The sequence below is a fragment of the Aquarana catesbeiana genome, linkage group LG04 (genome assembly GCF_042186555.1).
Source record: "Aquarana catesbeiana isolate 2022-GZ linkage group LG04, ASM4218655v1, whole genome shotgun sequence".
NCBI lineage: Eukaryota > Metazoa > Chordata > Amphibia > Anura > Ranidae > Aquarana > Aquarana catesbeiana.
The window spans coordinates 219,308,609-219,321,967 of record NC_133327.1 but is presented as its reverse complement, the minus strand read 5'-3'; the positions used below and the strand labels follow the sequence as shown (position 1 = coordinate 219,321,967).

The following is a 13,359-nucleotide window of genomic DNA, read 5'->3' as shown; positions in this document are numbered from 1 at the left end:
TCTCTGCCTCCCCTGCAGACCTACATTCAGCAGGGCAGAGGCAGGTTTCAGCCTGTGTGTCCTCTCCAGGGTCTCCTGCCCAGCCGACAATGTCACCTAGGGCAGGGGGTGGGAGGAGCTGAAGATCTGCATCATATTAACAAGTGAGTGATTGTCCGCTTGTTAATATGAAAAGACTCCCGCTCTCTGTGCAGATCTTCAGCTCCTTCTGCCCCCTGCTCTGCTCACAGGATGACATTGTTGGCAAGGCGGGAGAGCTGGGAGAGAAGACAAGCATGGCCACATAGCGGAAGGTGATCGCGGTCTGTGTAAGTCCTGTCCAGATTGCGGTCGGCGCTTACCTACCACTGTGCGGCCCAGTCATCAACAAGCTGCTCTTGTTAGGACTCGCAGCCCGGGCACACCGGTGTGCCCGATGGCAAGTCCGGGCTTGCTTTGGATAATATATAATCACATACGAGAGTGGCTAATAACATCTAGTCCATAAAATCTTTATGTACTGTATGTTTTCCAATGCTGCCATATTTACATAGCAAAAAAAGACTGCATAGTAACCTTATGTTGTCCCATGTTGCACTGAGTGCCTCTAAAATCTTGAAGGACGCATTCCAGGATCCACCAGCAATGGGCTGTTTTGACAGTTCTGTATCTTCCTCACAGAAGAAGGACATTAGTTATTTTTATTTTATTTAATATGGCTAATGGTAATGTTGACTACACTATCAGAATATCAAGGTTAAACCTTAGTTGCCAATATAGCAAAGGAAGTGGTACTGAGACATATTCTGGGTAACAGAGCTATTTCACTTGTCAGTTTCCCTGGGTTAGTCATGTTAACAAACATTTGCAACAACCACCGATATTACAGTTTATTGAATTACAACCAACTTGAATGTTTGCATTAAAGTATTTTTTTTTTTGTATTTTTTTGCTTTTACATGACTATACATTTCAAAATGGTGTCTTAAAAGGTGCACAGACTGTTACAAATACATCATAATGTTTCTCAATTCTCTTTCCTTTTTATGGTCTATAAGTAATATTTTAAAAAGGAAAGAGCCTCTCCAGATGCCATTGGCTGCTTTTCCATCATTTTGGCCTGCTTGGTGACATTCGTTTACACAAATAACAGCTACACATACTAAATTGTAGGTATTCATATTAGGAAAAGGGAATATAGCATAGAGAAAACTTTCTAAAACAATCAATCTCCAGCAAATACAAATTACCTGTTCAAATGATTTCATCTAAGAGACTAACAATGTCAATACCACGAGAAAGAACTTGTTGTTTAAAACACATTCTTCTGAAAAGGTACCTTGTGTAAAATAGCAAATGCACCCTTATCACGCCAAAGGGGCATGAATGAAGCTTGTTAGCCAGCTGACAGAAAAAGGTTTTAGTTTGGTCAAGATAAGCAAAACATAGAAAGAGAACAATTATGCTGGAAAAATTCCTGGTCATCAATATTGTATATCTGGGATGTCCAACACATGTCTGCATCATTTATCGCTTATAAGGCAGTGATTTTTGCTCAGTAGGCTTAAAGGTGAAATATTTATTTTTAGTTGTATGAGGCCGGTCATAAATGGTTCCCCCATCAACACAGACAGCGTTGACAGAGGAATCAGAGGGAGAACACAGGGATTATTGCTAGCGGCTATTACAGCCACTTGCGATAATCGCATGTAAAATCCGGCAGGCTGGTTGTGCCCAAGCTGATCGAACATTCAGCCTGTCCATACGTGTTTGAATCTTTGGCCGGTTCAGCAGGAACCATCTATGGTCCGATTAAAAAACAGCACAAAAAGGAAAATTTTACCAACACCAAGTCTGAACAAGATGACTTTTGATAAATGCTATGGGCTCCATTACCTTTAGTGGGTTGCAAAAGCTCCACCTCAGCAACCCATACTTGCCTATCCCTGCTTCAGCGAAATCTTAGCTGTGAGGCTGCTCTCCCTGGTAAAGCAGGAACTTTCTATAGGAATAGAGATTAAAGCACATATATGGGAGTAGCAGGGTGCGACTAAAGAGGCTGCACACTGCTGAACAAGGCCTAAGATGTTCAAAAAACAGAGACAGACAAGTATGTGGCAGTCAGGGAAGATGGAGTAGGGCATTGAAAAACGTCCAAACTTGGCCTAGACAGGTATTGATGCCTAGACTGCAATTACATGACAGGCCTGCAAGAAATGCAAATTTCTGTCATAGGTACAGAAGGCATAGTAAAGTGCTTTAGCACTAATAAATTCTGTTTTTGAAATGTAAATCTCCCTTTTCTGACATACTTCCTACTGAAAGTCAGGACAATCAAGTCATCAATACTTCCATCTGTCTTTTTCAATAAGGCAATGCAAACAGCAGAGATGATATACCAAGTGTGATTAACCCTACCAATCAAGTTTCAGAAACACCAATAATGATTAGTAACGGTAGGATATTGCACTTTGCCTTTCAACATAGACCCATGAATGGCTAAAGGCTCCCCATGTCAAAAACAGAACATTGTTCATGGGACAAAATGGATCCTGCAAGGACTCACATAACCCCAATTGGATAAAACAGGTAATAAAGTCAAATTAGAAAGTGTCCTTTCCCAGTGACCTGTTTCTACTATATGAAGTGTGGCAGAAAATAGATTCTGGCCTTTAAATCTGAATCCTATAAATTTAATGTTGAACATCTCTGATATACAAATGGTATTTCTACCACACAGAAAGCAGTTATGTGGCAAAACGTACCATCAACACCATAAAAAAACGCAGTACTTTTTTTTAGCTTTAAAACAAACCTAAGTGGTCAATTCAACTAAAAGACAGAAAGGTTGTCAATGAATAAAGGTTGTATTAAAAAAAAAAAAAAAATCTAAATTTTTAATAACATAAAAAAGGGACAGACATAATATGAACTATATTTAAATAGGGATCATCAAAATCAATAAAAAGAACATTTAATCTTTGAACATTTATGAACAGAAAAGTCAGATGTCCAGTTAAGGTAATAGCACTTTACTGTCAGGTGCTGACACACCGACTAGATCAAGCATTTATAAAAGAGGCTAACCCCTTGAGAACAGACGTAGAATTAAATACTTTGCTACAACTGATATCTTCTGAGATTTACCCCGAACACGTTCTGAAATGAACAGACCTTATTGCATTACATGCACCAGACAGGCAACAATGTGTGTGAACAGCATGCAGAGGTCAGATCAGCTTCATCTAACCCACAAACCAATGGATTGTACATGACTGAACACTATGGACAAGCAGGATAAGAATAAGCATCTAATCCCTCACATTTTGGATTTTTATCTAGAAAAAAGGAACACAAAATATCTTTAATAGCGGATTTTAAGTTTTGTTTTTTTGTAACACTACATTTTTAGCCTAGTGAATTTGATGATCCCTACAGATCCTGCATATTTGAAAAAAACAGTGAAGAGATGTGTGTAAATGTTTTGGTGATCACTCCACGGGAAATAAAAATCCTTTCATTTGTATATAATCAGTCCTACAGCCTGGCAAATGTTTTAAGATTTATCACAAAGAGGCTCTGGCTCTGCTTTTAAATCCTGGTCGTCTTCTTCGCAGTCTCCTTCATCTGTTTGCTGTTCAAGTTCCTCTTTCGTGATCATTTCAAAATCATTGCCATTGCCGTTACTGTGCTGTGAGCCGTCATCCTCTCTTCTGTCACTGTCTGTGTCTGACTGCCTGTCGGCGCCTGAGCCGTCTGTGCCTGATCCCTCTGCTTCTCCAACTTTACCCTCCTCATCTTCCTTTTTCTCGCTGTCAGATTTATCCTCACTGTCAGACTTTACAGGCTTTTTGAACTCTCCTTTCTCATCTTTTTTCTGATCTGCCTTTGGTCCCTTGTATTCATGTGTATACAGTGGTCGGAAGGAGTCAATGAAGCCCACGTCTGCTGTTAAATTAGGCAGGAACCAGAAGTGGTGTCTCCCTCCAGTCAAGAGCCAAATGATAAGGAACAGAATACAGCGAGCTGGGAATAGAACACAGAAAATTCAAATACTAAAATGAGATTCTATTTTCCATAATTGCACACTCAACCTTCTGTGGAACAAGATCAGCATTATTTAAAGCAGGGGTAGGCAACCTTAAAGAGGTGGAGATCTACCTGAACAACATGGGAGAAGTCAAAGATCACTGAGCACAGCGTCGCGTCCACACACCCGATTTAAACCTCCAATTGCCACACTACAATGTTGCAATCGTATGCATTGCACGGCAATCATGGGTTTAAATCAGGTGGTGAGGAGGCAACATATTGCCTCCTCGACACCTGTCAAACACACTCAGATCGCTTTACAGGGGAGCAGCCGTGCCTGCTGCACTTATGAATGAGTCCTTAGTTGCATTTGACAGCAGCACCCTTAGCCGCTCGCTCACACATAAGGTTGGGGGGTGGTAAACCCTGCGGTTGAGTCTCAGTTTTACCGCCCCCAATCCCTACCTTCCTGATGCTTTTGGTGGGTGCTACCACCTGCCAATCGCGACCTATTCAAGTAGACGGGCCCTGAAACTGCATGCTTCTGTGGGGTCCAAGGGGTTAGGTTAAAGCGGGTGGAGAGAAAGCAACACAATGCTGCCTGCTTTAACCCCTTGTTTGCTGTACTCACACGGTTGCAGGGCACTTGCAGAGTGGCCTCATTCACTTGAATGGGTCATGCTTGGCAGGTGCTACACCCACCAAGGTCAGAACAGGGCATATAACTTCTGCTGCTCCAATTGTACACCCCTGGCCACTGCAGATAAAGGGGGTGTGGTTGGGGCAGGGGTTATAAAAACATGTCTTAACTATGAGGTTTTACCATCCCCCCAAACTGCAAATGTAAATGAACCCTTACTGTTCTGAGCCTCCTATAAGGCTGCTTTCACGCTGATGCGCTGCAGTTTACCTACACTGCGGGTGCAGCGCAGTGCATCTGCATCTTTCCTTTGTTTGCCATACACTTCTATTATATCCTGCATGTGTGGTGCTTTCTCTGAAAGCGCATGAAAACTCCTGTATTCAGAAAGTGCACCAACCCGCAGGATATAATAGAAGTCTATGGCTAAGCACAGCAAAACCTCAGGTACACTGCACCCGCAATGTAGGTAAACTGCGGTGCATCAGTGTGAAAGCAGACCTATACAATTATGCTCAGTGTATTGCTTCACACTGACCTGAAGATCTCTTTTTTCCTGCTGCTGGCACCAGTCTGGAGATTGCTAGCCAGGATAACAGGTGGAGTGCAGTTGGTATCACTTTGCATGGGACAGGAGGCAACGGCTTATGCAGCTCTTGCTCCCTACTACAGCTCCAACTATACAAGTAGTCCCTCTGCATTGCACTCTGATGCTCTGGGATGGCGGGTCAGCAAGCACAGACCTCAATCTACCAGTCACCTGGCTGCGATCTACTAGTAGATCATGATCTACTGGTTGCTGACCTCCAATTTAAAGTGATGCTAAAGTCTTGTTTAAGGGGGGCTGAGGGGCACAGAAAGTGTTTTTTATATTATTCCAAAGAATGCATTAAGATAAAAAACCTTCTGCCTTTAGAACCACTTTAACCCTTTCATGACTAAGCCTATTTTTGACATTTGGTGTTTACAAGTTAAAATCCGTATTTTTTGCTAGAAAATTACTTAGAGCTCCCAAACATTATATATATTTTTTTAGCAGAGAATCTAGAGACTAAAATGGCGATTGTTGCAATATTTTTTTATCATACGGTATTTGTGCAGCAGTGTTTTAAACGCAAATTTTTGGGAAAAGGGACACTTTCATGAATTTTTAAAAACCAAACAGCAAAGTTAGACCAATTTTTTTGTATAATGTGAAAGATGATGTTACGCCGAGTAAATAGATACCAAATATGTCACGCTTTATAATTGCACGCACTCATGGAATGGCGACAAACTACGGTACCTAAAAATCTCCATAGGCGACGCTTTAAATTTTTTTTACGGTTACCAAGTTAGAGTTACGGAGGAGGTCTAGTGCTAGAATTATTGCTCTTGTTCTGACGATCGCGGCGATACCTCACATGTGTGATTTGAACACCGTTTACATATGCGGGCGCGACTTCCGTATGCGTATTCTTTGCTGCGCGAGCTCGCGGGGACGCTTTAAAAAAAAATGTTTTTTCTTATTTATTTTATTTTTTAGAAATTGTGTTTTTTTAAAAAAACATTTTTTTGATCACTTTTATTGCTGTCACAAGGAATGTAAACATCCCTTGTGACAGTAATAGGTGATGACAGGTACTCTTTATGGAGGATCGGGGGTCTAAAAGACCCCCGATCCCTCCTTTGCATTTCACAGTATTCAGATCGCCGAAAATGGCAATTCTGAACACTATATATTTTTTTAAAACCGGCGCCATTGGCAGCCGAGGAAACGGGAAGTGATGTCATGACGTTGCTTCCACGTTTACAATTAGAAGGCTGGAACTAAGCCGTTCCAGACTGTCAGCAGCAGCCGCCGGAGGCGGCGGATCATCGAACGGGCCTCCCGGTGGATCGGGAGGCCCGGTAAGAGCAGCGGGAGGGGGGACGTCCCCTACCGCTCCTCCGGTATAACAGCTGAGCGGCTTTTAGCCGCATCGGTTGCTATACATGGATAGCCGATCGCCCGCTCTACAACATGGTACCGGGATGATGCCTGCAGCTGCGGGCATCATCCCGGTATAACCCCGGAAAGCCGAGTACGCTTGGCGGGAAGGGGTTAAAGCCTCGGGTTTCCTTTCACTTTCAATAGTTTGTTTGGGCCAAGCTGGCCAAAAGAACTATTTCCATCACTATGAAATGCGCTGTGTCAGCACTATAAAAACCGTATGTAGCATCAGATACATACAGTATACAGCGCTGTGTTCCAGCAGCGTGACGAAGACGTATCGTCCATTTCCCAGAATGGTACTGCTCTGCAATTCACAGTAAGCTTTGTATTTTTATGAATGACTAAAATGCTTCCAGTTGTTGGCTGAGGTGGAGATCATGACATTATATGCCTGCCGCTCCACTCCAGCCAATCAGAGAAAGCCTTGTAAAATACAAAGCTTCTTGTGAATGACTAAGCAGTGTTTAGTCCAACTCGGTTTTGTTTCAGGAACACAACAATGTATATAGCGCTGACACTGGCCACATGTATTAGTAAATGGAAATAGTTTGTTTACCCCAGCTTGGCTTGCTATCTAAACAAAGGGCCATTTACGGTCCTTCAGATTTTAGGGGGGCTGGAGTGGCCAGTGGAAGTAGAAAATGCCTCAGCATCAGTGCAAGTAAAAAAAAAAAATGACATAGTGCCTGTAGTGAGTAGAAGGAGGAATAGTGCCCCATCGTTGGTATTAGTGGGAGGAATAGTGCCAAATTGTTTATATCAGTGGGAGGAATTACTAAAATATATATATCAGTGCGTGTAGATTTATATGCATGATTATCGCCACTAAAATTATCTTACTGCCATATACTTTTCATCCAGGTATTTACATATACATTTGATTATGGTGTGTATAATTTGCAATATTCACCTGGAGTTCCTGTTTGTTTTTCATGGCTGTGAATTGGACCAACACTGGTGGTGCTGATTGTCGGTGGGCATATGAGCCCATTTATTTTATGAACATGTTGGACGCACTATGATAGACATTAGCAGCAGATACCAATCACCTATATGAACAGACTTGTGGTTGTTTTTTTATTTCTCCATGTATTAATAGATATTTATGTCTATTGAAATGTATTAGTTTTTTGTGGATTTTTCTCTTTCCTTACTTTTACTTTTGTCTTTTGATGTATTTTGAAAGCTATCAATGCTTTTTAAAAAAATGTCTACATACCGTGCTTGAAATGATCAGACAGCCGATTGATTGCAGATGCAGACCCCACAGGGCGTGCACTTAAATTGCTGGCTTTCTGACATCTCCGTTGTAGTGAACAAGCACGTTGGGTTCGTGTGAAATGTTGGTGTCAGTGAAAGGAATGGTGCCCCCTTGTTGGTGTCAGTGAGAGAAATAGCGCCCCACGAGTCGGATAAAGGCAAGCAAAGGGCCCATGGGACCATAGAGCAACTGAGTGCACAAGTATGAACAATGACAATCAGAAAGAATGGGATGCTGCATGTTGAACATAATCAGTCTTAGGGAAAGCTGAAAATGCTCAAGTCTGAATAACTGGTACTGTGAAACAGAAGTAGCACTTTACCCAGGCACTCAAAAATGCTAGATTGGAAAAATCAACCGTAGCATTTTTTTTATCACATTCATGAATTTCTGCCACACTTTCCAGTAAAGATAACTGACAGATCAAAAAGAACAGAAGAGGTGATGTGAAGTGTTGAGGACACCTAGTGGTTACCAGGGAGAATGACAACAGCAGACAAATGCAAATAACATTTATATAAGAGGCTTACCAACAGCAAGGAGAAGAATACTGGCCACAAAACACCCAGCTCCCACACTGAGATAATACACCCCTACACGCATCTCTGCTGGCCAAAGAGGGAAAAGAGTGGCAGCAATCACGGCAATCACTGTAAAAAAAAAAAAAAAAAGAAAAGAATTAAAGAAGCACACAAGTACAGAGGCAAGAAGTAACAATTTATGTAACCTGTAACTACACTCATAGGTATAGATATTGCCAACATCTTTTTTTTTTTCCCTGTTGCTCCTCACCTCCTCAGGTTCTATCTCACATACCCGAAAGATGTGCAGTATATTTTTCTTCGCATTTCTTATCCTTGATTCTTGTATGACACGAAACATAGTCTTAAAGCAGGGAATTCTCTTATGCCAACAAGCCAATGTACTTAAAAACACTTTAAGAAACTAGTTTAAAAAAAAATGCCAAAAAAAGGAATTTTGACTTACATGTAAATCCCTTATTTTGGAGTACAGTACAGGTCACATGCTGCATATTCAGACGTGGGTTTATAGGCTGCTATCCTCGGGTGACTGGACACTGACAAGCTTTTGGACACCCCTCTGGGCACACCAACAGGCCCTGTGGCCTGTACTGTACCCCAAGTAATTGAATGTGACAGATACGTCAAAATTTCTTGCAGTACAGTACAGAGTATTCACAGACCCTGGGATGTCCCCAAGCAATGATGAATCAGAGAGGTGGGCAACAGCAAGGCAAACAGAACCATGCCAACAGGCACAACAAAATAGACACGGGTCAAGGACCCAACTCAGAGTGCTGCTGAAAGAACCTAGAAACCAAAAGCTGCATCTGCAGATGGCCAGATATCCACCTGGTAGAACTTGGCAAATGTGTGAATTGAAGAACAGGTGGCAACCTTGGAAAACTGAGAATCCTTGATGTGAAAATGTCCAGCAAACCTCCACCGATCTGGTGGAGTGAGTATGTAATGATACTGGAGGTACCCTATTCTTCAGAGCATAAGCTTTTACAATGTACTATCATCCATCCAGTAATAGTAGACTTGCAAGCAGGGTGACCCTTTGAAGACTCTGATGGCAAAACAAGAGACTTTATTTTCTAGACAGAAGTCTTGGCCTTAAAACAGACAGCTAGCTTTGACCGCTAGCTTTGACCGCATCCAGACAATGGAGAGCAATTTCTTTGGGATGCTTAGGATCAAGGAATAGGAAAGGAAAGAAAAGTCTTCATTGAGGTAGACGACCGATATCCCCTTAGACAGAAAAGAGGGTATTGGACGTAAAAAACTATTTGCCCTTGTAAAGAATCAGAAAGGGCTCCTTACTATAGGGCCCTCTACCGCAAACACATATGACAGACGTGATAGCCAACAAGCAGGCCACTTTGCAGGTGGTTTCAAAGGGTGGTTTCTGCAGGACAGAGAGAACAAAACTGAGATCCCAAGGAAGCATAGGTTGCAGAGTCTTATCTGTGAGACAACATAAATGAAGGTTTTATCAATTGAATTCAAAAGTTTCTGGAATAGTTAGATATACCCCTGTCCTTTAAGACATGGGTTTTAACAGCCATGCCTTTAAAGCCAGTGACTGAGAAGCAGGATGGAGCAGGGGGCCTTGAGACAGCAGGTCTGGCTTATTTGGAATGAGCCAGGGGCCCTCTCCTACAAATTAGAGTATGTCTATGCACCAGTTTGATGCAATGAGAACCACTTTTTTCTTCTTGGCTTCTATCTTGTGGAGCAGTTGAGCAAGAATCTGTACTGGAAGGAAGGCATATATTAACTTGAAAGGAGTCAGGGGAATTACTAGATCATCCAATGCTAGTGCTAGATGATCCTTGATCCTGACCCCAAACAGGAGCACTTTTTTTTAACCTAGAGGCAGAATGTCCACATCAGGGGTGCCTCATTTCGGACACAGGAGATTGAAGATGTTGGGATAAAAGGGAGCACTCCCCTTGGTCCAGGCAGTAATGACTGAGGAAATCCACATTTCAATCGTCCACTCCTGGAATGTAAATAGGCAAGATTTTTGGACATTTTTTTCCACCCAGGAGAGGATTAGACTTACTTCTTCCAAGGCTGCTTGACTCCTGGTGCCCCCTGATGACCGATATAGGCCACTGAAGTGTCATTGTCTGATAGCACCCTGACTGAGTGTTCATTAAGAAGGTGGGCAAGTGGTGCAGAGCCAATTTTATTGCTCTTAGCTCTAAGATGTTGATGGAGAGCTTTGATTCCCTGCGTGACCACGTTTCCTGTGAGAGATTGGGACACTCCTGTCCAGCCTGTGAGGCTGGCATCTGTTGTTAAAAAATAAAAATGGAAAGTGAGCACTATATGGACTACAGCTGCTAGCACATAAGAGTGATCATACAACTACCCAAGTGACAAATAAAACCAATTGTGTGCAGCACTCCATGTTAGTCTCAAACTTTATACAAAAGGCTTATCTGTAAAGGTCCAAAATGTGGTAGTAATGTCCCCAAGATAATAATGTAGAAACAGTCCTTGATGTAACGTGAGTATCCATCATGTGTTTAAAGGGTCATCCAATGATTCAATACAGTACAGTTATGCACTCACCAGAAACAAGTGAATATAAAGCCTTAGACTGCCATTACACTCCACCCGATTTTGTGAGAACAGAATACCCATCTGTGAGCCTCCACCAATATATGCACTCACCAGAAGGTAAAACGGAGTTCCACCCATTTTTTAGTTTATTAAAAGTCAACAGCTACACAAAGCATAGCTGCTGACTTTTAATAAACCGACACTTACCTGCCCCACGGTCCAGCGATGTGCCTGCCCGGAGGCTAGCTCTCTCCCCCTCCTCTCCTTGGAGCCGTCATGGTAACTGTGAGCACCCGGCCATGACAGCTTATGGCTTCACAGCCCGGGCGCGCACTGAGCATGCGCAAGCCGCGCTGCACTCTCCTATTGGCCAGCTGATCTTCTGGGACCTGAGTTGTGTCCCAGAAGATTGCTGGCAGGGAGGGGCCGCCTAGGGCGAGAGGAGTCGCCTAGGCAGCCGAAGATAGGAAGCAGGAAGTGGGACAGGAAGTCACACGAAAAAAAGGGTACACACTCACCCCCCCCCCCCCCCCAAAAAAATGACATGCCATATGTGGCATGTCAAGGGGCGAGGAGTGCTTAAAGCGGAAGTTCCACTTTTGGGTAGAGCGCCGCTTTAAGCAGAGCTAAGCCCTAATCAGTTCCTAAGGAGTGGGTAATCTCCCAGCTTTTCTTGCCAACTGGATGGAGAAATCCCAAAAGCCCTTAAAGCTGTGTAAAAAAGCTCACCACCAGGAGCCCAAAAGGTGCTAATATAGTGTAGTACTTTATTTAAAACTGAATAAGAACATTGACAATGTTGCAGCATAGAAGCATAGAAAAATGCGACTCAAACTGGCCAGACTTACAGTAATGGCCGCCGCTTCTAGTATGAGGACACGGCGATGTCAGCAGATGATGTGCCTGTTTTTATTCAATTTTAAATAAAAGTACTACACTATATTAGCACCTTTTTGGCAAGAAAGGCATGGAGTGAGGAAACTCCCAAGGAACTGATTTATGCCCTGTACCGACGGAAAATGTGTGATAGGACCTTGTTGTCGGAAATTCCGACCGTGTGTGGGCTCCATCACACATTTTCCATCGGAATTTCCGACACACAAAGTTTGAGAGCTTGCTATAAAATTGTCCGACAACAAAATCCGTTGTCGGAAATTCCGATCGTGTGTACACAAATCAGACGCACAAAGTGCCACACATTCTCAGAATAAATTAAGAGATGAAAGCTATTGGCTACTGCCCCATTTATAGTCCCGACGTACGTGTTTTACGTCAGCGCGTTTAGAACGATCGGATTTTCCGACAATTTTGTGTGACCATGTGTATGCAAGACAAGTTTGAGCCAACATCTGTCAGAAAAAATCCATGGATTTTGTTGTCGGAATGTCCGATCAATGTCCGACCGTCTGTACAGGGCATAAGGCTTATATCTGCTTAATTTCTGGTGAGTGCATATATTGGTGGAGGCTAACGGATGGTGATTCTGTTCTCACAAAACCGGGTGGAATGTAATGGCAGTCTAGAGCTGAATATTCACTTGTTTCTGGTGAGTGCATAACTGTACTGCATTGAACCACTGGATGATCTTTTAAACACATAGTGGATACTTACGTTACATCAAAGACTATTTCTACATTATTATCCAAGGACATTACTACCACATTTTGGACTTTTACACATAAGCTTTTTGTATATAGTTTGATACCAACATAGAGCACTGCACACAATAGGTTGTTACCATCTTCCACAAGTGTGGGAGAAACGACTTTTCCAAGGCCAATTTGGAAAACCACCAAGCTAGGGAGTTCCTTGCTTGACTGGCAGAGAAGCATAGGAAAGTTGAGAGATGGAGTGCGTTTGTTCCAGGTAGACAGAATATTGAGTTTTTGGGTGGAACCGAGAGAAGGAAACAGCCGCAAATAAGGGCTAGAACTCTCATGGAGAATCATACTGAGTGATGTCTTTTGGATCATAAGGTCCAAGCATGAGATCTTAGGGAGGGGAAAGTAGCTTGCTTGCCGGAAGGAAAACCTTTGCCTCGACCAAAGGGGCCGAATGAAGGGAAGGCTGGAGGGCACACTTTTTGAAAGTTGATTACCCAACCAATAACATGAAGAATCTGAAAAGTCCTTTGGGTGTTTTCAGACATTTTTGAGGTAGATGAATCTCTCAGAAGGTGGTTGTCCAAGTACCCTGTAACCCAGATGCCCTAAGTTTTTTAAGATAGTGTAAGCACCTTTGTGAATACTCTGTGTACAGAAGATAGGCTAAACAACAATAAGACAAATTGGAAGTGTTTGTCTCCTACTATAAAGCGTAGAAATCACAGATTAGGTGGGGAAATACCATTACAGAGGTAGGCATATTCCCCTTG

General features: G+C 42.6%; 1 protein-coding gene across 1 annotated transcript in view; it reads right to left on the bottom strand.

Annotated features, from left to right (window-relative positions):
• Nucleotides 1-854: 854 nt before the first annotated feature.
• Nucleotides 855-13,359, bottom strand: part of SEC62 (SEC62 homolog, preprotein translocation factor) — an 88,325-nt gene continuing 75,820 nt past the window's right edge. Inside the window, exons 7-8 of the mRNA XM_073626172.1 lie at nt 8,418-8,537; nt 855-4,005 (exon numbers count right to left, since the gene is read on the bottom strand). Coding sequence (XP_073482273.1) covers nt 3,536-4,005; nt 8,418-8,537 — 590 coding nt within the window. The 3' untranslated portion in view covers nt 855-3,535. The remainder of the gene's footprint in view (nt 4,006-8,417; nt 8,538-13,359) is intronic.